The following is a 26,793-nucleotide window of genomic DNA, read 5'->3' on the forward strand; positions in this document are numbered from 1 at the left end:
GGAGGGGGAGACCCTTAGCGGTGGGCCTTCGTTTCCCGTCTGGGGGGGGGGAGACCCTTAGCGGTGGGCCTTCGTTTCCCGTCTGGGGGGGAGACCCTTAGCGGTGGGCCTTCGTTTCCCATCTGGGGGGGAGACCCTTAGCGGTGGGCCTTCGTTTCCCGTCTGGGGGGGGGGAGACCCTTAGCGGTGGGCCTTCGTTTCCCGTCTGGGGGGGGGGGGGAGACCCTTAGCGGTGGGCCTTCGTTTCCCGTCTGGGGGGGGGGAGACCCTTAGCGGTGGGCCTTCGTTTCCCGTCTGGGGGGGGAGACCCTTAGCGGTGGGCCTTCGTTTCCCATCTGGGGGGGAGACCCTTAGCGGTGGGCCTTCGTTTCCCGTCTGGGGGGTGGGGAGACCCTTAGCGGTGGGCCTTCGTTTCCCGTAGGGGGAGGGGGTGGAGAACCTTAGCGTCTGGAGGGGGGGGGGACCCTTAGCGGTGGGCCTTGTTCCCGTAGGGGGAGGGGGTGGAGAACCTTAGCGTCTGGAGGGGGGGGGGGAGACCCTTAGCGGTGGGCCTTCGTTTCCCGTAGGGGGAGGGGGTGGAGAACCTTAGCGTCTGGAGGGGGGGGAGACCCTTAGTGGTGGGCCTTCGTTTAACGCCTTTGGGGAGACACTTAGCGGTGTGCCTTAATCTACTGTCTTGAGCCCCCCTCCGGAAAATTTATCACCCCCGTTCCTGACCAGGCCATTTTTATTGCCTTATTTTAACGGACAATTGCGCGGTCGTGCGACGTTGTGACGTCCTTTTTTCCCCCCACAAATAGAACTTTCTTTTGGTGGTATTTGATCACCTCTGCGGTTTTTATTTTTTTGGCTATAAACAAAAAAAAGAGTGACAATTTAGAAGAAAAAAATAAAAATATATTTATTTATTTTACCTTCTGTTATGAAACATATCCAATTATTTTTTTTTTTTAATCTAATTCCTTCAGAAAATTTAGGCCAATACGTATTCTGCTACATATTTTTGGTAAAAAAAAAAAAAAAAAACAACCCCCAATAAGCGTATATTGACTGGTTTGCACAATTCTGGACTTTATATTCTTTAAAAATGTTATACTAGTAATGGCGGCGATGAGCGACTTATAGCGGGACTGCGATATTATGAAGGACAATCTGACACTGTGGGAACCAGTGACACTAATAGTGATCGGTGCTAAAAATATGCACTGTCACTGTAATAATGACACTGGCCAGGACAAGGGGGGGGGGGGGGGGGGGTGGGCAGCTGCCCTGAGCACTGTGGCATCATCTAAAGTGGTGATGATGGTGGGGGCGTTGTGAGGAGGTGGGGGAGGGGCGGCAAGAATTGTTCTAGGAAGGGACATTCGGGTGGGAGTGGAGTGGTTTGTCAGAAGGAGCCCTCCGCCTGTTAGAACACAATGGAACAGCAGGGGAAATTGCTATACTAACATTGCTTAGTTAGTACAGTGGCTCTGAACCTATGCGGTCAGTTTTTTGTTTTTTTTCGTTCAGCCCGCTAGGTTGAACAAAAAAAATTAAAAAAGAATAAAACTGTGTGTACCAGGCTTAATGCCCTGCCAATCAGAGGGTCCCGCCCGACAATCATTGGCCGGGACCCGCAGATCAGCTTGTCAAAGCACAGCTGGGACATCGGGCTCGCATGTGCATGCCATCCAGCGCAGAAGAGCCAATCTGCAGCTATATTCAGCCGCCGGCCACACAGAAGCCAAAGGTGGCCGCCGCCGGCCACACAGAAGCCAAAGGTGGCCGCCGCCGGCCACACAGAAGCCAAAGGTGGCCGCCGCCGGCCACACAGAAGCCAAAGGTGGCCGCCGCCGGCCACACAGAAGCCAAAGGTGGCCGCCGCCGGCCACACAGAAGCCAAGGTGGCCGCCGCAGATCACACAGAAGCCAAGGTGGCCGCCGCAGATCACACAGAAGCCAAGGTGGCCGCCGCAGATCACACAGAAGCCAAGGTGGCCGCCGCAGATCACACAGAAGCCAAGGTGGCCGCCGCCGGCCACACAGAAGCCAAAAGGTGGCCCCCGCCGGCCACACAGAAGCCAAAGGTGGCCGCCGCCGGCCACACAGAAGCCAAAGGTGGCCGCCGCCGGCCACACAGAAGCCAAAGGTGGCCGCCGCCAATCACACAGAAGCCAAAGGTGGCCGCCGCCAATCACACAGAAGCCAAGGTGGCCGCCGCCGATCACACAGAAGCCAAGGTGGCCGCCGCCGATCACACAGAAGCCAAGGTGGCCGCCGCCGATCACACAGAAGCCAAGGTGGCCGCCGCAGATCACACAGAAGCCAAGGTGGCCGCCGCCGATCACACAGAAGCCAAGGTGGCCGCCGCCGATCACACAGAAGCCAAGGTGGCCGCCGCCGATCACACAGAAGCCAAGGTGGCCGCCGCCGATCACACAGAAGCCAAGGTGGCCGTCGCCGATCACACAGAAGCCAAGGTGGCCGCCGCCGATCACACAGAAGCCAAGGTGGCCGCCGCCGATCACACAGAAGCCAAGGTGGCCGCCGCAGATCACACAGAAGCCAAGGTGGCCGCCGCCGATCACACAGAAGCCAAGGTGGCCGCCGCCGATCACACAGAAGCCAAGGTGGCCGCCGCTGATCACACAGAAGCCAAGGTGGCCGCCGCAGATCACACAGAAGCCAAGGTGGCTGCTTCCATGGCTGAAAAAGATAAGAGTGTTTAGTTCCACTGTTAAGAGGACCACCTACAAAAGACAATTCATCAGTTTAAATGGAAACCTGTGAAGAAAAACAAGACAGTCTCCACCATGAAGAGAAAACAGACCCCCAGTCTTTGAAAATACATTTTAATTCATCAGCTATAAATTGAAGCAAGTTAACATTATGTTCGGTATCATGCTGGTGTCACCGGGTTAGTGGAGGAGAAATGGTGAGTAAAAAAAAAAAAATATATATTAATGCCAACTCCACGTCTGACCTCGGCAGCAGACGGACAGAAATCAAGCAACAGCCGCCCCCGTTATCGCTCTCCCAAGGGTGATGGCGGTAACCCCCCCCCCCCTTCCCTCCAATACAGGCTCTAGAAGTTCCCAAACCCATACGGCGCCGGCAGAGGTCAGACTATGGAATGGAGGGAGGGAGAAGCTTATTTAATTTATACGATAAAATGTTAATTCATTGTGGAGTCTCAATCTAATAACCCGCTCTGGCAGAAAGTGGGTTCCAGAAAAATAAAAATAAGGGGGGTGGGTGGGGGGGCTGCAGATCAAGCAACGATCCCATGATTCAGTGTAACAGTTATACAGCAGAGCGGTCATTAGAAAAGTGGCGCACTGGTGCCGCGGTCACATGATTAAAATCGGACATCAATGCAGCCGCTCCGTTTTCTGCTGGAAAATATAAAAGAACGACACCTGAAACACAAAAAAAAAAAATTGACGTACAGGCGGCCATTTTGTACCGTGGCACAGGGAACCCCAGTAGCCAATGGCTGTATAAAAAAAAAAAAAAAAAAAAAATCAGACTAGTCAATGACTTTCCAGACACGACAAAAATAAAAACATCACGCCATGACGGGCGGACGTGCCAGCGAATCGGGAGCCCCTCCCTCTGCCAGGGCGAGCGGATTTGCCGTTTATGCTCCGTTTCTTCTATACAGGCGACACGAAGAGGTTGGCGGAAGGTGAAATGAGACCCGGCCTACACAAATAAGCGCAGAATTTTCACAGAAAATTCCCTTTTTTTTTTTTTCTTTCTTCTATCTATTTACATATGAAGACCAGGATCAGACAGAGCAGAGGTAGGAGGACCGGATAAAGCTCTCAGACGGAATGCGTCAGTGGCTGGATGGGACGGGCGTGCGCTACGCCTGCGCCACCGTTCTCTAAAAAATAAAACACACCCCTCCCCCCTCTCCCGATTAACGCACTGTTCGCAAAACCTTGCGTCTGATGCAGAAACAGAAGCGGAATCAGTGGTTTGACATCTCATTGCCACCAAGAATGTCTGAACACTTATGAAGGGTGCGTTGTTACGGACAGTAAGAGAACGTCTAAAGTGCACCTGTCATGGGGTGTGGGGGGGGGGGGGGGGGGGCGCTTCCTGTCAGAAAAGCAACATTCCATGTGCAGAGTGATGTCACTGCCTTGAATGACCTCAGACATCAGGTGGGTGTAATGGCCGCTTTTATGAAGTATCACGGGACATGGATTTGGAAATATTGATCGGTTTCCTTTAATGTCTATTCAGTAGAATGCATGAAAGTCAATGGCCGTGTATGGTGTTCAACAAACTATGCAACGCGTTAGTGTCATGGGAATGATTCGGGGCCCCTCCACAACACCGCCTCAGCTACACAGGTAACGTCATATGCTTCTGCTCCGAGTGCGAAGATCCAGCGACGCCACAAGTCCCTCTATGATGTAATGGATGGTGGCCCCTTGTAGACCCTCTATGCAAATGGATGGTGGCCCCTTGTAGACCCTCTATGCAAATGGATGGTGGCCCCTTGTAGACCCTCTATGCAAATGGATGGTGGCCCCTTGTAGACCCTCTATGCAAATGGATGGTGGCCCCTTGTAGACCCTCTATGCAAATGGATGGTGGCCCCTTGTAGACCCTCTATGCAAATGGATGGTGGCCCCTTGTAGACCCTCTATGCAAATGGATGGTGGCCCCTTGTAGACCCTCTATGCAAATGGATGGTGGCCCCTTGTAGACCCTCTATGCAAATGGATGGTGGCCCCTTGTAGACCCTTTATGCAAATGGATGGTGGCACCTTGTAGACCCTCTATGCAAATGGAGGGTGGCACCTTGTAGACCCCCTATGATTGAAATGGATGATGGCACCTTGTAGACCCTCTATGATTGGAATGGATGGTGGCACCTTGTAGTCCCTCTATGATTGAAATGGATGGTGGCACCTTGTAGACCCTCTATGATTGGAATGGATGATGGCACCTTGTAGGCCTGGTCTACAAGGTGCCATCATCCATTACACCATAGATGGTCTATACAAGGTGCCATTCATTACATCATAGAGGTTGTACAAGGTGGCATCATCCATTACATCATAGATCAGGGGTTGACAAATTTGCTTGGAATCTAGGAGCCAGCTAAAAAAGTTAGGAGCCAGGTCCGTGACGGCGATCTGGACCTGTCCCTGGCCTGACATGGAGACGAGTGAGGGGAAGATAGCCCCCAGCCCCCCACCTGTCTCCAAGCCATTGCCCATAGCTCTTAGAGGGACATTTTTAAATTGCATTTTAGTGTAAATATAAAATGTGAGGTCTCTCTGACCCCGGATCTCATATAAAAGAGGACCTGTCATGCTTTTTTCTATTACAAGGGATTTTTACATTCCTTGTAATAGGAATAAAAGTGACACACATTTATTTTATTTTTTTAAAGAACAGTGAAAAAAATAAAAATAAAAATAAGAAAAAAAAAATTGTTTTAAATGCGCCCTGTCTTGCCAAGCTTGCGTGCAGAAGCGAACGCATATATGAAAGCGGTGTTCAAACCACACATGTGAGGTATCGCTGCGATCGGTAGAGTAAGAGCAATAATTCTAGCCCCAGACCTCCTCTGTAACTCAAAACGTGCAACCTGAAGAATTTTTTAAACGTCGCCTATGGAGATTTTAAAGGGTAAAAGTTTGTCGCCATTCCATGAGCGGGCGCAATTTTAAAGGGTGACATGTTGGGTATCGATTTACTCGGCGTAACATTATCTTTCACAATATAAAAAAAAAAAAATTGGGCTAAATTTACTGTTTTTTTTTTTTTTATTAAATAAAAAATTTTTCCCCAAAAAAAGTGCGCTTGTAAGTCCGCTGTGCAAATATGGTGTGACAGACAGTATTGCAACGACCACCATTTTACTCTCTAGGGTGTTAGAATAAATAATAAAAAAATATATATATATATACACATATATATATATATATATATATATATATATATATATATATATATATATATATATATATATATAATTTTTTTTTTTTTTTTTTGTTTTGTTTTGTTTAGGGGTTCTAAGTAAAGGGATGGAGAAAGACTGGCCCATTAGCATTGTTGGTTGTAATTCCAACGGCCACCACAAGAGGGCGCCAGATTCCAGAAGGAACCATAGGATCACAGAAGGCCTCAAAGCCGGGGGCTCAATCACCGGCCGCCTGCGGCGCGGCCCGACGCGATCGCGCGGGGGGGGGTCCACGGAGACGGGATACCCCCAGCTATGCTGCCCCAGGCGCAAGGTCGCTGATTCTAGTCGCCAATGCGACCTGGCGACCGGGTTTTGTCGAGCACTGCCATAGATGGTCTATACAAGGTGCCATTCATTACATCATAGAGGTTGTACAAGGTGGCATCATCCATTACATCATAGAGAAGGGATATGCAATTAGAAGACCTCCAGCTGTTGCAGAACTACAAGTCCCATGAGGCATAGCAAGACTGACAGCCACCAGCATCACACCCAGAGGCAGAGGCATGATGGGACTTGTAGTTTTGCATCAGCTGGAGGTCTGCTAATTGCATATCCCTGTCACAGAGGGTCTACAAAGTGGCATCATCCATAACATCATAGAGGGTCTACAACGGGCCATCATCCATTACCTCAGAGGGTCTACAAGGGGCCATCTTCCATTCCATCACAGAGGGGCTTGTGGTGTCACTAGAGCTTTGCGTTAGGATAGGCTGCCTATATTAGTGACACTGAACATATAAAAATGGCCACACAGCAGCCACCATGGTGTAAACAGGGACAAGTCCACAAGTTCCTCTATGACAGTGATGGCGAACCTTGGCACCCCAGATGTTTTGGAACTACATTTCCCATGATGCCCTGGCACTCTGCAGTGTAGTGGAGCATCATGGGAAATGTAGTTCCAAAACATCTGGGGTGCCAAGGTTCGCCATCACTGCTCTATGATGTAATGGATGATGTTCCCTTGCAGACCCTCTATGCAAAATGGATGATGGCACCTTGTAGACCCGACCATAGCTTGGTCTACAAGGTGCCATCATCCATTACACCATAGATGGTCTATACAAGGTGGCATCATCCATTACATAATAGAGAGTCTAGAAGCGCCCGTCATCCATTACATCATAGAGGGTCTACAAGGGGCCATCATCCATTACATCATAGAGGGTCTACAAGGGGCTATCATCCATTACATCATAGAGGGTCTACAAGGGGCCATCATCCATTACATCATAGAGGGTCTACAAGGGGCCATCATCCATTACATCATAGAGGGTCTACAAGGGGCCATCATCCATTACATCATAGAGGGTCTACAAGGGGCCATCATCCATTACATCAGAGGGTCTACAAGGGGACATCATCCATTACATCATAGAGGGTCTACAAGGGGCCATCATCCATTACATCATAGAGGGTCTACAAGGGGCCATCATCCATTACATCATAGAGGGTCTACAAGGGGCCATCAGCCATTACATCATAGAGGGTCTACAAGGGGCCATCAGCCATTACATCATAGAGGGTCTACAAGGGGCTATCATCCATTACATCATAGAGGGTCTACAAGGGGCTATCATCCATTACATCAGAGGGTCTACAAGGGGCCATCATCCATTACATCATAGAGGGTCTACTACAAAGGTGCCATCTTCCATTACATCACAGAGGGACTTGTGGTGTCACTAGAGCTTCGCGCTCGGATAGGCTGCCTATATTAGTGACACTGAACGTTTAAAATGGCCACACTATGGTCTAAACAGGGACAACCAACCATCGCCCACAGCAACAAGAACCTGACATACATTCTCCAGGGCTTTCCTACAAACTGGCCTACACGCTACTCATTGATACATCTAGGAGGTGGAGGTGACAATACGGCAGCAGTGACATCAACGTCTCCAAGGAATATCGGTTGAAGCTGACAGGGCGCCTCCTAAGGGGACAGGTGCACTTTAAACTATAAAAAACACAAAAGACCTTTATACACAAACAAGCATGAAGACATCAAGGAGGAGGGGGAGGAACATAAAATACAGAGGAGTGGCGGGTATTAAATTATTCCATTAGGAATTATATTAATAAAATAAGTGGTGAATAGCTGGGATACAGACCGATGGCCGTGAGGGTATCGTGTTAGTTCAGCATCATATCATTGCATCCACTGGAATGGGTAGTGGGGTCCTCCGACGGCACAGGAACGCACCCACACCCCCCTCCCCCCCTTTTAGAGTCACATATCAGCACCTTGTATGACATCACAGAAGGCGGCGGGGTCCTGAGGGCGGAGACTGGTAGGACTATCCTGGATGAGGCGGCACGGAGGACCCCCGCTTTTTTTTTCCTGAACGGGCCTGTGTACAGATCGGCTCGGCCTCTCTCCCCTTCGGCAGCCGCGATGTCACGATCCGGGAAGAGGGAATGTAAAATCGATAACCCCCCTTTTCTTTTTTTCATATAAAAATAGTAGTCTTTATATGCAGAGCGCTGCCTTCCCGTAAAAAGTCAGCGTCCTTTTAAAGTTCAAGATATTCGTTTTTGTATTTTTTTTTTTAAATAGCAGCTAAGTCGTGAGCGCGGTACGACTTTTTCATAATGGAAAAAAAATATATATATTTATATAATCCCAAACCGTCAGTTTCTTTCCTCGTTCACAGTGCCCCGTGGAAGGAAGCCCCTCCCCCCCGCTCTGAAAGCACCTCCGACGCAGGAGGGAGGGGCCGGGAGATAGCGCTTCATAAATAATGTCCGCAGGTGGCGCTCAATCATTCCACGGCGAAGCCGCACGTCTCTTCTATGGCTGTGAGGAGCTTCTCGGAGAGCTTTTCGTAGTTCTCGTAGGGCGGGATGTCAATGCGGTTGAAGCTGCGATAAACAAAAAGTATAAAAAAAAAAATAATTACTGATCAATATTTTGACCACAAAACCTCTCTAAGTTAACTGGAAGGTTTTACCCCCTTCATGACCAGGCCATTTTTTGCTTTTCCGCACTGCGCTACTTTAATTGGTAATTGCGCGGTCCATGCAACGATGTACACAAATTCAATTTATATAATTTTTTTTCCTACAAAATAGAACTTTTCGTAGTATTTTATCTTTTGAAATATAAACAAAAAAAGACCGCAAATTTAGGAAAAAAAAAATATACTTTGTTATAAAAGATATCCATCCAATCAAATGTTTTTCAAAATAACTCAACACACAGTGAAAATGTCCAAATTGGGCCCAAAGAGCCGGTTCACACAGCGGGCGATGCGAGGCGACACGACTCGACTCGCCTCGCCTCGCTCTCGCAAGTCGCTTCTGTTCTGTACAATGGAACCGTTCTGAGAGGAGCGACTCAAGTCGCTCCGACTCAGAAAAAAGGTTCCTGTACTACTTTTGGGCGACTTGCATTGACTTCTATACAGAAGTCATCTGCAAGTTGCCGCTGAGGTCGCGGCAGGTCGCGGCGAGGCAAGTCTGAGTCGCCTCGCCTCGCCTGCAGTGTGAACCGGCCCTAAGTGTCAATATTTTGTGTGGCCGCCATTATTTTCCAGCACTGCCTTCACCCTCTTGGGCATGGAGGTCACCAGAGCTTCACAGGTCACCACTGGAGTCCTCTTCCCCTCCCCCATGATGACATCACAGAGCTGGTGGATGTTGGAGACCTTCCCCTCCTCCACCTTCCGTCTGAGGATGTCCCACAGGTGATCAATAGGGTTTAGGTCTGGAGACATGCTTGGCCAGTCCATCACCTTTACCCTCAGCTTCTTTAGCAAGGCAGTGGTGGTGTTGGAGGTGTGTTTGGGGTGGTTATCATGTTGGAATACTGCCCTGCGGTCCAGTCTCTGAAGGGAGGGGATCATGCTCTGCTTCAGTATGTCACAGTACATGTTGGCATTCATGGTTCCCTCAATGATCTGTAGCTCCCCAGTGCCGGTGTTCTGGCAGATAGTGTCCGGCCATCATATAGTGTCCGCCCCATACTGCGCATGCGCAGTACGGGGCAGAAGAAGCTTCGGAAAATCTCAGAAGATGAACGGCGCCTGCGCTGTGAGTGGAGGTGGTAGCCCCCCCCCCCCCATCCAAGCAGACATAGGGTTCGGAAAATTAGAAGGCTGCTCGCCATGCTTCGGGCTCGGCCTCGCTGTGCTCGGCTCTTTTATATTCCTACTCTATGTCCACTTGGATGGTGGGGATAGAACCTGGACTCACGGCGCAGGCGCCGTTCATCCTCGGCTATTTTCGGAATCTGTGTTGCTGTGTATTGCGCATGCGCAGTACGCAGGGGACACTATCCGATGGGGGACTCTATATGATAGGACACTGGCAGCACTCATGCAGCCCCAGACCATGACACCCCCACCACCATGCCTGACTGTAGACAAGACACACTTGTCTTTATCCTCCTCACCCGGTTGCCCCCACACACACGCTTTTTTTTTTAGGAATTTTAATCATTTTCATTTCATCATTTTAACACCACTTTAGCAACCCTCCTCCTAGAATAAGGTATGTATATATTTACCAGTACTGTACTATGCAATTGTTTTATTTTTCTATCTTCGTTTTTTTTTTTACTGTCTTTGTACCTCGCCTCCTGTTTGGGGCCAATCTGTAATGTTATATATAAAACCTGATGTGCAATAAAGACGATCTGATTAAAAAAACAATCCCCTCCTCCCTCCTACTCGGAGTTGAACGGGGGGGGGGGGGGGGGGGCTGAGGACAGCAGAGATATCGGAGCATGCAGCTCCAGCTCTCTGTGCTCTATCAGTCGCAGCCACAGGACACAGAACTGATCGCTCCTGATTAACAGAGAGAGCTTTGCATTCCTTTGTTAACCCACTTGGCTACCGGGCACTTTCACCCCCTTCCTACCCAGGCCAATTTTCAGCTTTCAGCGTTCTCACACTTTGAATGACAATTTCAGTCATGCCACACTGTACCCATATACATTTTTTTATATCTTTTTTGAGATAGCTAGAGCTTTCTTTTGGTGGTATTTAATCTCCACTGGGGTTTATTTTTTGCTAAACAAGTGAAAAAAAAAAAAGACCAAAAATTTTGAAAAAAATAAATAAAAAAAGTTGGCTGCACTGGTGGGACGCTCGAGGAGGCTGCCCTGGTGGGACGCTCGAGGAGGCTGCCCTGGTGGGACGCTCGAGGAGGCTGCCCTGGTGGGACGCTCGAGGAGGCTGCTTTGTTGAGGAGGCTGCTTTGTTGAGGAGGCTGCTTTGTTGAGGAGGCGCGGATGGGCACTGATAGGCGGCACTGTTGGGGTTGTACTGATAATCAGGCGGCACTGTTGGGGTTGCACTGATAATCAGGCGGCACTGTTGGGGTTGTACTGATAATCAGGCGGCACTGTTGGGGTTGTACTGATAATCAGGCGGCACTGTTGGGGTTGCACTGATAATCAGGCGGCACTGGATTTCTGCTCATTGGCTCTCCTCATGTGCGGTCAGTGTGAGGCGAGGATTGACTGTAACCAGACTGATCAGCTAGCCACATGGTAAAGAGCCGCTGTGATGGTCTCTTTATCCCAAACTGTGATCAGCGGTATCCAGAAGTCACAGATCGCTACGGATGCGTGTCGCTGGGGGCACGCGAGGATCACGATCACTGGAGGATGCCATACGACGCCCCCTTGTGGCGAAGTGAGACAACGCGGTAGCCGTCATTCGGCTACAGTGAGGTCATAAAGAGGTTAATTAGGAGCAACATCTACTCCATTTTTATGTTCAGAAGAGTGGTGCAAGCTTGTGCAACTCTTAACTACCCCCCCCCCCCCCAAATATTATTCAAGTCTAATCCATCCCTAAGCTTCACAGTGGACGGAGCTATCAACCCAACTGAGGTGTCCCATCCAGCAGAGCCCCCGATTGGTGCAGGACACTCACCATGTATGTGCCTTGGGCAGGTTGTTGGTGTTTGCATCAATCTGATGGATGGTGAAGAGCCGCGGGCCAGCTGCACCTGGAAATGGGGAAACAAAATGTTACCAAAGAGGGCAGAGGGGAAAATCTAACAAAACCTTGTCCCACTTTAATCATATCCAAACATTGCGGCCCCCCCTCCGTCATGTGCCTTCCCGCCACCCAAGGAACCCATTGCAGTAGAACCCGTGTCCATTATCAGTATGAAACAGCGTTACTATGGGGAAGTCTGCGCCGTCCTGTTAGGGGCCCGGAAAGGGCCCACAAATCTCGTGTGAACATCTGAACAATGAGCGCAATGGGTTAGAGGAACAGTCGTCGCTTCACACGTTTGTTCGGGGACTTCGCCCGGAAAAAAACAGTACACCGTCACCCCGCCCCCCTCCAGGCGGGAGCGACCGCTTACCTTGTAACGCTTTAAAGCCTTGCAGAGGAACGCGAGACGATCCGGTGACAAACTGCAGTAGCCGCGCTCTCCTCTCCTCATCGAACGACTCCACCGCCTTCCAGAACCACTTCACAATGTTGCTGTCCGCCGTGCAGTGTTTTAATCGGGTGTTAGCTTTCCAATCGTTCACATCGATCTTCCCCAGCCCACAAATGATTAGCTGGAAAACAAAGAGATGGGAGATCTTCAGCCCACATGTGGTTCAGTAGAACTGCTGGTTTATAATGCAGGTGAATGATATCGGCATTACATCCCGGGATACAGAAAAGAGGAGACTAATTGGACTAAAAAGGTGTTCAATGCAGACAATGCTAGACTGTATTAAAATTCATCTTTTATTAATTCACAATGGTGAAAATATTTCAAAATAAAGTCACATATAATTTGCACATGGTCTTGTTCTTACTCCATAGTGATATAGCAGTATAAACTCCCAGCATGTTTCACCCTTCAGGGCTTCTTTAGGAGAAATGATAAACATTAATCTGAAAGCTATATCAGAAAAAAACAATCTAAATAATGTACTAATATATAACATGTCATTAATAGGTTATTTACATTATTTTTCCCCGATTATAGCTTTCGGATCGTTAGCGGTTATGTCCCCTAAAGACGCCAAAGGACGAAACATGTTGGGAGTTTATACTGCTATACCACTATGGAAATAACAAGAGCCCCTCATGCACAAATTGTGAAATAACCGCTAATGATCAGAACGCTTTATCAGTAAAACAGAATATAAATAACGTGTGTGTATATATATATATATATATATATCTATATATATATATATATAGATATATATATACACACACACACACACACACACACACACACACACACATTCTGTTTTTATGATGTAGCTTTCAGATCATTAGCAGTTATTTCACATTTGTGCATGGGGGGGGGTCTCTTGTTCTTATTTCCATAGTGGTATAGCAGTATAAACTCCCAACATGTTTCACCCCTTTGGGGCGTCTTCAGGGGACATAATCGCTAATTTTCCGAAAGCTATAATCGGGAAAAAACAGAATCTAAATAATGTATTAATATGACATGTTGTAGATTAGTACGTTATTTATATTATGTTTTTCCGATTTACCTTTCAGATCATTAGCGGTTATTTCACAATTTGCACATGGTCCCATTTTTCTTGTTTCCATAGTGGTATACCAGTAGAAACTCCCAGCAGGTTTCGCCCTTTATGGCTCCTTCAGGAGAAATAACCACTAATAATCTCAAAGCTATATCAGAAAGACAGAAAATAAATAACGTACTAATATATAACGTGTCACATTAATACGTTATTTATATATATTTTTTTCTGATATAGCTTTCAGATCATTAGCCCTGAAGAAGCCCCAAAGGGCGAAACATGTTGGGTGTTTATACTGCAATACCACTATGGAAATAAGAACAAGACCATACACAAATTGTGTATGATTTTATTATGAAAAGTTTTTAACATTAATAAATTAACTTTTAATACAGTATCATTGTCCGCATTAAGCACCCTTAAAAGTCTGATTATTCCTTTCCTTTTCCAAGTTTTTAGTAGAACTACAAGTCGCAGCAACTCATGTGATGGAGCGGAGCTCTCTCTAGCTGGTGGCCCAAAGACAGCCTACAAATGCTGGACTTACCTCCAGCTCCTTTTCATCGAACGACTTCAGCAGGTGTTGTGGGATAACTTCATTAAATCCTTTCTGCAGAGCCAGGAACTGCGCTTCGATCCCCCGCAGAAACCTCCAGTTCACGTACAATCTAGAATCAGAACAGCAGAGGATTAGGATGATTAAAATCAGTTGGGGTGCGTGCCAAGTGTGCGAGAGAAATAGGACACTAGCAGAAAAACATGCTGGGTAGAGGAGAGGGTTATACGGTTCTATATAGACGAAAGCCAGCAACTCGATCTTCCGCAATGAACGAGTTTTATTAAATTAGGTGTAGTACAAAATAATAGAGGACTTGCGCATTTCGGCGCATGGCTATGATTGAAGTGGTTGTAACGCCCAAATCTATCCATTAAAGTAATCCTTCTGTGCTGCAGCTCCCCCCCCCCGGTTTTCTTACCCGAGCCCAATCCGATCCAGCAGTGTGCACGGGCGCAGCAGCTCCAGCCGATGCCTATCTCCTCATTGGACAGATTGATAGTAGCAGAAGCCATTGGTTCCCACTGCTGTCAATCAAATCCAGTGACATGGGGCCAAGCACCACTGTCTGTGTCAATGGACAAAGCAGTGGGACTCGGGAACAAGAAGGGACAGGTGCCCCCAGGGAAAGTGGCTTGCAGAGGAGGGGCCTGGAGTGCCGACGGGCACCCCAAAAGAAGAGGATCGGGGCGGCTCTGTGTAAAATCATTGCACAAAGCAGGTAAGTATAAGCATGTTTGTAAATTTTATTTAAAAAAAAAAAAGCACACAAGGGTTTACAACCCTTTTAAGGATACACTCCGAAACGCGTAAGCCACGTACGGTTTTACTACACATGGATTAATAAACATTCATTGTGGAAGATCGAGCTGCCAGCTTTCTTTAACCTATATATTTGCTTGGGTCCTAGGAGGACACAACAAGCCAGTGCACCGACTGCTTACCACCTTGGGATTAGCCCGAAGGTCATACAGTTCTGGCCTACCACTTTTTATGTTTGCCAGTGTCCCAGCCTCCTGTAGGCGGCAGTTTAACCCAAGTGTACCTGAATAGAAGTCAACAGAAGTCACATGACTAGGAACCGCTGAGGTCCCACCTACCTGACGTATTCCTTTTTGGTTTCTTCCGTCACAGGGATGCTCTTCCCGTTTGGCTTCAGCTCGTGTTGGATGAGTTCCCCGTACGCGCTGTGTTCTACGCAGAACGTGTGATCCAACACCGCCGTGATGTCATTCTCTCTGGATAAAAGAAAACAAACGCTGTCACAGAAAAATCGTAGAGAACGCGGTCGGCACACAGGAAGCAGCTGTCGGGTAAACTTACAGAATCCAGACCAGGCTGTTGTGCAGGTCGGGGTCCACAGACTCCATGTCGTCCAACGTGATCGATTTCCCAAGCAGCTGCTTATAAAAGGGTAGCGTGAAGCCTCCGTCAATGTAGTGCCCGTGAAATACCGCCATGCCCATGATCCGCCCCACAAAATGGAAATAGGAGAGATGTTCCTGGAGATGGAAAGAGAGAGACATCTGTCAGACAGACTAGAAATCGGACCGGGCACGCTCACCCCCTTCCTGCCCAGGCCGATTTTCAGTCCTGTCGCACTTTGAATGACAATTGTGCGGTCATGCAACTCTGGACCCCAAACAAAATTTTTAAAACATTTTTTAGACAGATCGAGCTTTCTTTTGGTGGTATGTGATCACCAGTTTTTATTTTTTGCTAAATAAATGAAAAAAGACAGTTTCTTGGTTAATACAAAAAAAAAAACTGAATTGGGAAAACAAAGTTTCTACGTTTCCGTAATCAAATTTTGTAAATAAAAATTTCTCCTGCACTGATGCGCGCTGACGAGGCGGCACTGATGCGCGCTGGCGAGGCGGCACTGATGCGCGCTGGCGAGGCGGCACTGATCATCATAATACTAATGATCAGTGCCCTGAATAACAGTGAAGCTATTCCCTGTGTGTATTGCCGCTTACCGGCTGTCAGCGTGAGAAAAGTATCGCCGATAACCAGCAAATCCCTTTGATCTGCTGTAATTTAACACAGCTGGTCACATGGTAAAGAGCCGCAGTGTTTGGTGCTCTACCCCGATCTGTGATCAGCTGCGTCCAGAGAACACATTGATCACAGATGGTTACCGATGCGTTTCGCAGGGGGCACCGCGGGAATCACGGGAGGACGCCATACGACGCTCTCCTGGCAATATGAGACAGTGCCATCATTCGGCTTTAACACGGTCAAAAAGATTACGCAATATCACTGCCAATACGCACCGCAAAAGGGGATCACTGCAGCGATCACTGCCAATACGCACCACAGGGGGTGTGTGTGGGAAGTGCGATCATCAGAGGAAGTCAATAGACACCCTCCCAGAAACGTGAGACCACACTGTAGCCGTCAATCTATAGCGTGGTCATAGGTCATGGCTCGAGTACAGGTGACAAATTATTATACAGGTTTTATATAGCGCCGACAGTTTACTCAACGGTCTACAACTTGAGGGTAGACAGTACAAATACAAAACACTTTACTACAGGAGGAATCAGAGGGCCCTGCTCCTTAGAGCTTACAGTCTAAGAGGGAGGGTGTAGAGATACAAAAAGGTAATAACTGTGGGGGATGTGCTGATCCAGCCAATCGGAAAATGGGTCTCAGATCCCGCTTCTGATTGGCCGGATTGAGGATCAGTGTTACAACAGCGGATAATAATTTGCTGTGTTAACTGGGTGGGCTCATGGCGCAATGCTCTGCGCTCCGAGCCCACCCCATTTCAAAGCCTATTAGAGCCCATTGCTCTAGTCTGGCACTAAAAAAATTAAAATAAAAAATAAAAAAAACACCCCCGCCGCTGTAATTCAGACGCCCAATGTCCTGAAACGGGCCGGACGCAGCGGAAAGGTATGCATTCCATGAATCTATCCATTATTCATATAGGGGGTGGCGTGGATAGAGGGGACAGTACCCGGGCGCCCCAAATGGACAGCCGCCGCTGGTCTGAAAGTAGAGAGTAGGAGATAAAATCGGACAGATTGGGGTAGAGCATTCCAGGGGATGGGAGCAGCTCGGAAGAAGTCCTGGGCATGGGATGGGTGACACGGGAAGTTGGTATTTTGAAACCAGGTTAGTGATGTAGCCGGGGGCCGAGTTGTCAACGGCTTCGTAAGTTGGTGTTAGAATCTTGAATTTAATTTGTTGGTTGAGTGGCAGCCAATGGAGGGATTGGCAGAGAGGATCTTCCTTTCATGTGTGAGAAGAGGAGGAGGAGGAGGAGGAGGAGGAGGAGGAGGAGTCACATACCGGGTTGACCGCAGAATCTGGGTTGATCTGTAGTGTGTAGATGTCGTCACGGGAATACTGGAAGAGGCCGTAGTAAGGGTTCAACATCTCGTGAGACAACAGGTAAAGCCACTCTCTGCAAAAGAACAAATAACCAAAACTGAAGGAAACCAAACTGTACAATAATCACAATAGTCACTGAGCAGCACACAGAGTTCAGGAAAAGACTTGTCTGCAGTGATAGGATGTTTCCCATTGCCCATAGTGTGAAGAGCCGAAGCTGCTGACTTTAAATAATCGGGCATTTACTTGTCCCAGGGTCCAGTGATGCGGGTGTACGAAGCCCCGCTCCTCTGTGTGGTGCCGGCATTGTCACGGTGTGCCATGCACTGTGAAAGCGCCAGCCGCGCTGCGCACTGTGACTGGCCGGGCAAACATCTGGGCCCTGTGACGTGTCCCAGATGATTGCCGGGGGGGGGGGGCGGGGAGAGGTGATCTCCCTTCCGGAGCCCCATTAGGAAGTGGGAGCTGGAACCCTCTAAAAAAGTGGGTATGCGCCCCCCCCCAAAAAAAAAAAAAAAAAAAAAAAAAAAGATATGCCAAATGTGGCATGTCAGGGGGTCATCTCCCTTAAAGCAGAAGTTCCATTTTTCGGTGGAACTCCGCTTTTAACCCTTTGAGCTCCCCTGATGTTAACCCCTTCCCAGTCAGTGTCATTAGCACAGTGACAGTGCATATTAATAGCACTGATCACTGTACTAGCGTCTCTAATGGCTCCTGCTGCTATCAATCTATCCAATGAGGACCTTTGACAGCAGCTGGAGCTAGTGCGATAATCAGTCGCTGAAACGGTTGGGCTCAAGTTAAAAAAAAAAAAAAAAGGCGGGGGCTCTGGGGAGCTGCTGCAGCAGAGAAAGTTTTTTCACCTTAAATGCGTAGAACGCAAACTGTGAGGGTTTACAACCCCTTTAGGGACTCCTCCAGGCATTCTGGGGCTCCCCACTGCAGGACAAATCAGGGATACACAGCACACTAAATACATTGCCGTCTTTACGCACCTGGCCACGCCACCATAGTCCAAGCCCTCCTCCCCACGGAATTTGATCATAAGTCTCTTCCACAGGTCCTTCGGCCTCATCTTCATCACCTGCCTGTAGGACTCCTGCAAGACATGAAACAACCATTCAGTAAGAGGAGAAAACATCCTGGCAAATTTGTATTCTCCACCCTCTTATGATGTCACAGACCGAGGGGAAGGCTGGGTCGGTGATGTCACAAGGGGGCTGGGCCCCTTCGTTTATTTAGCAGTGGTGGCAGTCGTTGTGATTGATCGTGGATTTTTGGGGGAGACCACTTTTTTTGGCGTGGGGTTCCCCTCAAAATCTATACAAGACTTGAAGTGCCTGGTATTGATTTGGGGGGACCAAGCTTTTTTCTCACAATTTTTCATTGCCAGAAAATCATTTATTTACATTCAGCGGGGAAGCCCGCTGACAGCTCATCGGTTATTAAGGACGCATTGGACGCCCACTCCCTAACAACCAGCTAGTTACAAATGGTTGTCAAGTTGCCGGTCACCGCCAGCGTTAAATTACCACAAGCTTTCTCTACTAAAATACTGCATCACTTCATAAAATACCACATGCAGTATTTTAGTCGCTTTTTCTGTGAATGCCCAAAAAAAATACAGAAAAAACGCTGAGCAGTATTTTATAGTGGTAGATACTGCTCTGTGAATGGAGCCCAATATACTGGCGGACTCCCCCCCCATTAACCATATGACCCAAATTCTTCAATTAATGACTGCATCCAGCCAAAGTAGGAGTAAAATGCGTGTCACCTGTCACGCCCTGCATCTAATCTTTATATCCAATCAGACATGAATAGAGAGAAACGCGTACCTCGAAGATCTCCTCCCGGGACACCTCGATGCGGCAATGTCCAGCCTGAGGCTGCTGCTGGGACAGCTCCTGTCTCAGGATCTTCAGTTTCTGCACCAGGTCTCTCTTATAACGCGGGACGGTCAGACAGTCCACGTCATCGGGGAGCTGACATAAGGATACCACCTGGGGTGGTGGCGGAGGTTGCTGCTGCTGTTGTTGTTGGTCTTTTAGCTGGTTCTGGCGGCTGTGAAGAGAAAAGCATTCATTAACCACTAGACCTCCGGAAGGTTTTACCCCCTTCATGACCAAGCCCTTATTTTGCCATTCAGCAACCAGTAATTAGCAACTTATAGTGTGACTGTGATAGGCTGGCGGGCAATCTGGCGCTAACAGATACTGGCTAGGAGGGGCACTTAACTGTCTGGCACTGACATCACCGTTGACATTGAGAGCCAGTTCACACAGGGTGGCTTCAAAGTCGCCCGACTCTGAAGCCGCCCCGTACGGCGCGACTTCAGCGCGGCTTGCAAAACAGCTTCTGTATAGAAGTCAGTGCAAGCTGCTCTGAATTTGAGCCAAAGTAGTACAGGAACCTTTTTTCTAAGTCGGAGCGACTTGAGTCGCTCCTATTAGAACAGTTCCATTGTACAGAATGGAGTGCGACTTGTCAGGCGGCTAAGTCACCTGACAAGCCGTCCCTGTGTGAACCGGGTCTAATACAGCGATAATACTATACACTGTCACTGCACTAATGACACTGGCTGGGAAAGGGTTAACATCTAGGGGCAATCAAGAGGTTAACTGTTTAGCCCCTTGAAGACGGCGCCTTCCAACCCTTTAAGGGGTTCAAGATCCCGAGAGGTGGGTCGGGGGTTTATAATCATGTGACCGTCGCGATTGGCTGTAATGGCGGTCACATGATTGGAAAGGTCCCAAGTAGTGATTGGGAGCTTTTCGCTAGCCGTCGGTGACTGTACCGGTAGCACGCAGGACGTGAGCTCTTGGCACAGCTGTATTCACACTCAGCGCAAATCTGCGGGCGCATGGGCGACAAGGCGCACCCACGAGAAGCCACATATTTGCGAGCAGCCGGCGCCAACGGTTAATGTGTGCTGCTTTTACTTACAGATCTGGCTGCTGCTTCTCTCTGAACTCAAGAGTAGATTTCAGGAAGCACAAACAGATCTCCGTCTTTGCAGAATTCTGTTTGTTGCTAAACACAGAACTCTGTGCTGTTATTGGCCACAGATAATCAGCAGGTATAGAGCCAAAATCATTGGCTGAAACCTGCTGAAAAACTCGTGCAGTGTCCAATCACAGCACAGGTCAGCAGGGGAAGCGTGCATGGGCACCCAGAAACAGGTCTGGCCATACTGTAACATTGCAGTGCTTTTAGCTGCCCCCTGCAGTAAATATACTGTGGGTGGCAAGCGATTAGCCAACTGCGCTCACAATGGGGATGGGGAAAGTAACTGGGGGGGTGACGGGGGAGTTGTCTTCTGTGATTGGACCAATCTCCCTCCATAAAGATAAACAACTTTAATAAACGCATAAAGAAATCCACCGACTACGCTACTCTAGATAGTGTAACAGCCTCGAATTCAAAATAAGATACCATCGTCCCAGTTAGTGTATACAGAAGAACTGAGCATACGCTCAAAACATCAGGGAAAACAACTCAGAATTAGAGAGTTTCCTAGTAGTTAAGTGGGTTTCCACTTAGCGATACAGACCATGGACCACTGGGTGCTTTCCTTTTCTGGTGTGATAGACTTTTTCTATCTATTTTCTGACTAACTTAGCTCCCCTAAATTTTTCAGTCCATGGTCTTCAATTTATATTTTTATACATATTTCTTCAAAACGGATCATGTCATTTATTCTTTATTCTAGTCCTTTATTCGCTGTGTAAAGCCTCTCTATCCACTATACATACCCCCCGTGTCCGCCCCCAGGGGGGGCACCCTAATTTTGGGTGTCTCGAGTTTGGTCGCTTGGCTGTAGAGGGATTGGGAGCTCCAGGGGTGAGTCATGACTTACTATTGTTCTTATTTGTACTTCTATTCTTTATATACCACTTTTGGAATGAATATTAATTTCTGTTTGTATATGATTGTAATACTTATCTATGTATTTTTTGTTCATGTAACTTTATTCATTTTAAAAACTATATCCTCTTTATATATATTAGATTTATAAAGTGACGTTCCCTGAGGAAGCGGCGTTTTCAGTGCTGCGAAACCGGTCGGATGTTTACGTCAATCCTACACCTTTGTAAAAAATCCCTCTGTTGGAAAACCTCTAGATCATTTTCGAATTTATTCTGTCTTTTTTTGGCTGAATATATTTTGTTTATTTCTGTTTTATGTGTATATCTATTTATAATAAAATATGAGTAAATTTTATGAACTATTATCTTTCAATTACTACATGATACCGCAATAGTCCCGATTGTTCCCACTTAACTACTAGGAAACTCTCTAATTCTGAGTTGTTTTCCCTGATGTTTTGAGCGTATGCTCAGTTCTTCTGTATAGACTACGCTACTCTGTCACCCAATGTACAATGGAGAATGTGGAGATGGATGGGCAACAGAAAGAGTGCACTGATAAATGTTTCCTCACTTATCTCTGCAAATGAAAATTCTGGAAAAAAAAAAAAAAAACATTGAAAGATGTCAAATTGCAAATTAGAGCCGCTTTGAAAATGGCGCAATTCTGTCCCCTTACAGAGAAGAGGTGCATCCTGGGGGAACAATCTCGGTGACACAGACGGACGTTGGATGTGTCAAGAATCTCCACGCACAATCAGACCAGAGAAATGGAAGTCTCCTGTAATTCCAACCAAAGAAAAGTAAAAGGTAGTCCCCCTGCCAAAGCTGGGCTGAAACGACGGTCCATTCCAGCCAATAAAAATGACTCATCGATAAGAAGGAGCCGAGTTTATCCTCCAGTCTCAGGAGGCCGAGTACGATGTGTGATCTTTACAGGTTAAATCCTCACAAACTATTAAATTGAAAGGTAAATACTGCCGAATGTCACCTAGCGCCTCTGACCATGCGCCACTATCCTACTGCACTAAAAACAAGGATAGAGAGACCTGGAGCCAACTACCACTGAGAGACGGAGGTAACCAGTTATCGCGTCAGCCTGACCAGAAGGTGGCGGTAGTCAATACTTCAGTACCCAGAGGGCACAAAGTCTAGACAAGCGATGGCGAACTTTAGCAACCCAGATGTTTTGGAACTACATTTCCCATGATGCTCAACTACACTGCAGTGTAGTTGAGTATCCTAGGAGATGTAGTTCCAAAACATCTGGGGTGCCAAAGTTAACCATCACTGGTCACTCTAGACCAGGGATCTCCAAACTACGGCCCTCCAGCTGTTGCGGAACTACACATCCCATGAGGCCTTGTAAAACTCTGACATTCAGACATGACTAAGCATGGTGGGAATTGTAGTTCTTTAACCAGTTCCCGACCAGCGCACGCCGATGTACATTGGCAGAATGGCACGGGCAGGCATATTGGCGTACAGGTACGTCCAATCTTCAATGCCGCCGGCGCGCTCGCATGCCGGACGGGACCCCCGATCGTCTCACGGGGCGGCCGAATGGAGGAAATGCCATGTAAACAGCATTTCCCCGTTCTGCCTAGCAACTAGTGACGCTGATCTCTGCTCCATGTGATTGGAGCAGAGATCAGTGTTCACTAAATGAAAGCCCAGCCCCCCCCGTTAGTAAAACGCCCCTAGAAACACTTAACCCCTACACTGCCACCCACTGCTTAACCCCTTCACTGCCAGTGTCATTTACACAGGAATCACTGCATTTATATAGCACTGACTGCTGTAAAAATGACAATGTCGCAGTCACAATAAAAATCGCTGATCGCCGCCATTACTAGTAAAAAATAAATTTTTTTTTTATAAAAATGCCATAAAACTATCCCTATTTTGTAAACGCTATAACTTTTGCGCAAACCAATCAATAATCCCTTATTGTGATTTTTTTATACCAAAAATATGTAGAAGAAGAATACGTATCGGCCTAAACTGAGGGAAAAAAAAATGTTTTTTTTTATATATTTTTGGGGGATATTTATTATAACAAAAAATAAAAAATAATGCGTTTTTTTCAAAATTGTCGCTCTATTTTTGTTTATAGCGCAAAAAATAAAATCCGCAGGGGTGATCAAATACCACCAAAAGAAAGCTCTATTTGTGGGGAAAAAAGGACGTCAATTTTGTTTGGGAGCCACGTCGCACGACCGCGCAATTGTCAGTTAAAGCGACGCAGTGCCGAATCGCAAAAAGTGGTCTGGTCTTTGACCACCAAAACGGTCCGGTCTGTAAGTGGTTAACAACTGGAGGGCCGCAGTTTGGAGACCCGTGCTCTGGACCATGGTTCCTCGATCAGGGTTTCTTCAGGAGGTTGCTAGGGGTTCCTGGAGCAATAAGCAATTTCTGCCTCTCAGATAAGCATTAGCAGGGGTTCCCCAAAGCCAAAAAGTTATTTCAAGGGTTCCTCCATATTAAACATTCTGAGATAGGCTGGTGTAGACCATTAATACCCACAATGTGTAGGTCGCTGATAGTGCAGGGCATTGGGAGATTTAAAGGGGAAGTGTCCAAGCTCCAGTCTGGTGCTGTAGTGGTTTCAAAGTTTGTGGGAAAGACTGGGCAGAGCAATAGTGCCTGCTGTTATCTATGCAGGGTTTGTCTCAGAACAGGTTCTCTTTATTCTGGTTCTATACAGAACTGACCAATGAGCTTAGCATTGTAGATGGCAGATGTCCACCTAGACAGCAGAATTCCTCTGTACAGTGACCATAAGAGGCGACACATGGCTCTCTGGGTGTGTGTGTGTGCGCGGGGGGGGCGACAACATTGGCACTCACTTTAAAACGATGTGTAGGTTGGCAGACAGCCTGGGGTCTGTGAACTGCGTGGTGCGGTTGTTGTGATCTACAAAGTAAACTCGGCCTGTGGCTGTGTTCCGGATCTCCCAGCCTGGCGGGAGGGGGCCCAGCTCCTCGCAGTTGACGTTGCTAAGATCCCTGAAACAACAAATAGAGGTCAGATAGAATACGAGAGAGAGAGAGAGAGAGAGAGAGAGAGAGAGAGAGAGAGAGAGAGAGAGAGAGAGAGAGAGAGAGAGAGAGAGAGAGAGAGAGAGAGAGACAGACAGACAGACAGACAGACAGACAGAGAGAGAGAGAATCTCCCACCGTCCCGGACACACGACCCCCTAATAACAACACCTAACCACTCTGAGAAATGTCCTCAACAATCGCCCAGAAGACTGCCTCTAACTGCCCCTATAACTGGGTGGCAGTATCATTTAGGTCGGGTTCACACTGGCTGCGGCTCCCAGCAGGGGTCCGGTGCGTCCCTGTACACCATTTCAGGTGCGAATGACGACTGAAATTTTTTGGCGGAATTGGCATCTGAAAACGGAGCCAAATACGCATGGGACATGCCGCCCCCGGAGCTGGGGGAACCGGCTCCACTGAGATCGGGTCACAGTCTCCTGTCATGCGAATTGGAATGCGGGGAAACCCTCATCCAATCCCCATATGTAAACTATTCCCTGCCAGAGACATTTTTCGCATTTTCTTTGCGCACATGCTTAAATTATTTTAGGCCTAAACATAAACCCCCCAAAACATTATATATTTTCTGAAACCAGAAAAAAACAGTGGTTTGGAGACCACCCTAGAGCGGGGGTCTCCAAACTTTCTAAACAAAGGGCCAGTTTACTGCCCTTCAGACTTTAGGGGGCCCGGACTGTGGCCAGCAGGAGTGGAAATTTTTCCGCCACTAGTGAGAGTAAACATCACCACATTTGGTAGTAGGGGGGGAATCGTGCCCCATTGTTGGCATCAATGGGGGGGGGGGGGGGTCGTCGTGCCCCATTTTTGGCATCATATGGGGGGGGGGGGGTCGTCGTGCCCCATTGTTGGCATCATATGGGGGGGGGGGGGTCGTCGTGCCCCATTGTTGGCATCATATGGGGGGGGGGGGTCGTCGTGCCCCATTGTTGGCATCATATGGGGGGGGGGGTCGTCGTGCCCCATTGTTGGCATCATATGGGGGGGGGGGGGTCGTCGTGCCCCATTGTTGGCATCATATGGGGGGGGGGGTCGTCGTGCCCCATTGTTGGCATCATATGGGGGGGGGTCGTCGTGCCCCATTGTTGGCATCATATGGGGGGGGTCGTCGTGCCCCATTGTTGGCATCATATGGGGGGGGGGGTCGTCGTGCCCCATTGTTGGCATCATATGGGGGGGGGTCGTCGTGCCCCATTGTTGGCATCATATGGGGGGGGGGTCGTCGTGCCCCATTGTTGGCATCATGGGGGGGTCGTCGTGCCCCATTGTTGGCATCATGGGGGGGTCGTCGTGCCCCATTGTTGGCATCATGGGGGGGTCGTCGTGCCCCATTGTTGGCATCATGGGGGGGGTCGTCGTGCCCCATTGTTGGCATCATGGGGGGGTCGTCGTGCCCCATTGTTGGCATCATGGGGGGGTCGTCGTGCCCCATTGTTGGCATCATGGGGGGGTCGTCGTGCCCCATTGTTGGCATCATGGGGGGGCAGTCGTGCCCCATTGTTGGCATCATTGGGGGGGGTCAACGTGCCCCATTGTTGGCATCATTGGGGGGGTCGGGGAATCGTGCCCCATTGTTGGCATCATTGGGGGGGGGGGGGGGGATCGTGCCCCATTGTTGGCATCATTGGGGGGGGGGATCGTGCCCCATTGTTGGCATCATTGGGGGGGGGGGAATCGTGCCCCATTGTTGGCATCATTGGGGGGGGAATCGTGCCCCATTGTTGGCATCATTGGGGGGGGGGAATCGTGCCCCATTGTTGGCATCATTGGGGGGGGGGGGAATCGTGCCCCATTGTTGGCATCATTGGGGGGGGGAATCGTGCCCCATTGTTGGCATCATTGGGGGGGGAATCGTGCCCCATTGTTGGCATCATTGGGGGGGGGAATCGTGCCCCATTGTTGGCATCATTGGGGGGGGGGAATCGTGCCCCATTGTTGGCATCATTGGGGGGGGAATCGTGCCCCATTGTTGGCATCATTGGGGGGGATCGTGCCCCATTGTTGGCATCATTGGGGGGGGGAATCGTGCCCCATTGTTGGCATCATTGGGGGGGGGGATCGTGCCCCATTGTTGGCATCATTGGGGGGGGGGATCGTGCCCCATTGTTGGCATCATTGGGGGGGGGGATCGTGCCCCATTGTTGGCATCATTGGGGGGGGGGGATCGTGCCCCATTGTTGGCATCATTGGGGGGGGGGATCGTGCCCCATTGTTGGCATCATTGGGGGGGGGGGATCGTGCCCCATTGTTGGCATCATTGGGGGGGGGGATCGTGCCCCATTGTTGGCATCATTGGGGGGGGGATCGTGCCCCATTGTTGGCATCATTGGGGGGGGGGATCGTGCCCCATTGTTGGCATCATTGGGGGGGATCGTGCCCCATTGTTGGCATCATTGGGGGGGGATCGTGCCCCATTGTTGGCATCATTGGGGGGGGGATCGTGCCCCATTGTTATGCATCATTGGGGGGGGGGATCGTGCCCCCATTGTTGGCATCATTGGGGGGAGGAATCGTGCCACATT

General features: G+C 48.7%; 1 protein-coding gene across 1 annotated transcript; it reads right to left on the bottom strand.

The window, feature by feature from the left end:
- Window positions 1–6,861: 6,861 nt before the first annotated feature.
- On the bottom strand, window positions 6,862–24,217 carry SMURF2 (SMAD specific E3 ubiquitin protein ligase 2; the record flags this gene model as incomplete). The annotated part of the gene is given in 10 exon segments (XM_077460640.1): window positions 6,862–8,842; window positions 11,863–11,938; window positions 12,305–12,506; window positions 13,990–14,110; window positions 15,099–15,236; window positions 15,322–15,500; window positions 17,299–17,413; window positions 18,336–18,439; window positions 19,179–19,404; window positions 24,059–24,217. Coding segments are annotated over 10 exon segments (1,420 nt in total), but the record flags the coding sequence as incomplete, so codon positions are not given.
- Between the last annotated feature and the right edge of the window lie 2,576 nt (window positions 24,218–26,793).

The sequence above is a fragment of the Lithobates pipiens genome, unplaced genomic scaffold (assembly GCF_037356315.1).
Source record: "Lithobates pipiens isolate NorthernLeopardFrog02 unplaced genomic scaffold, aLitPip1_a1.2 Scaffold_28, whole genome shotgun sequence".
NCBI classification, from domain to species: domain Eukaryota; kingdom Metazoa; phylum Chordata; class Amphibia; order Anura; family Ranidae; genus Lithobates; species Lithobates pipiens.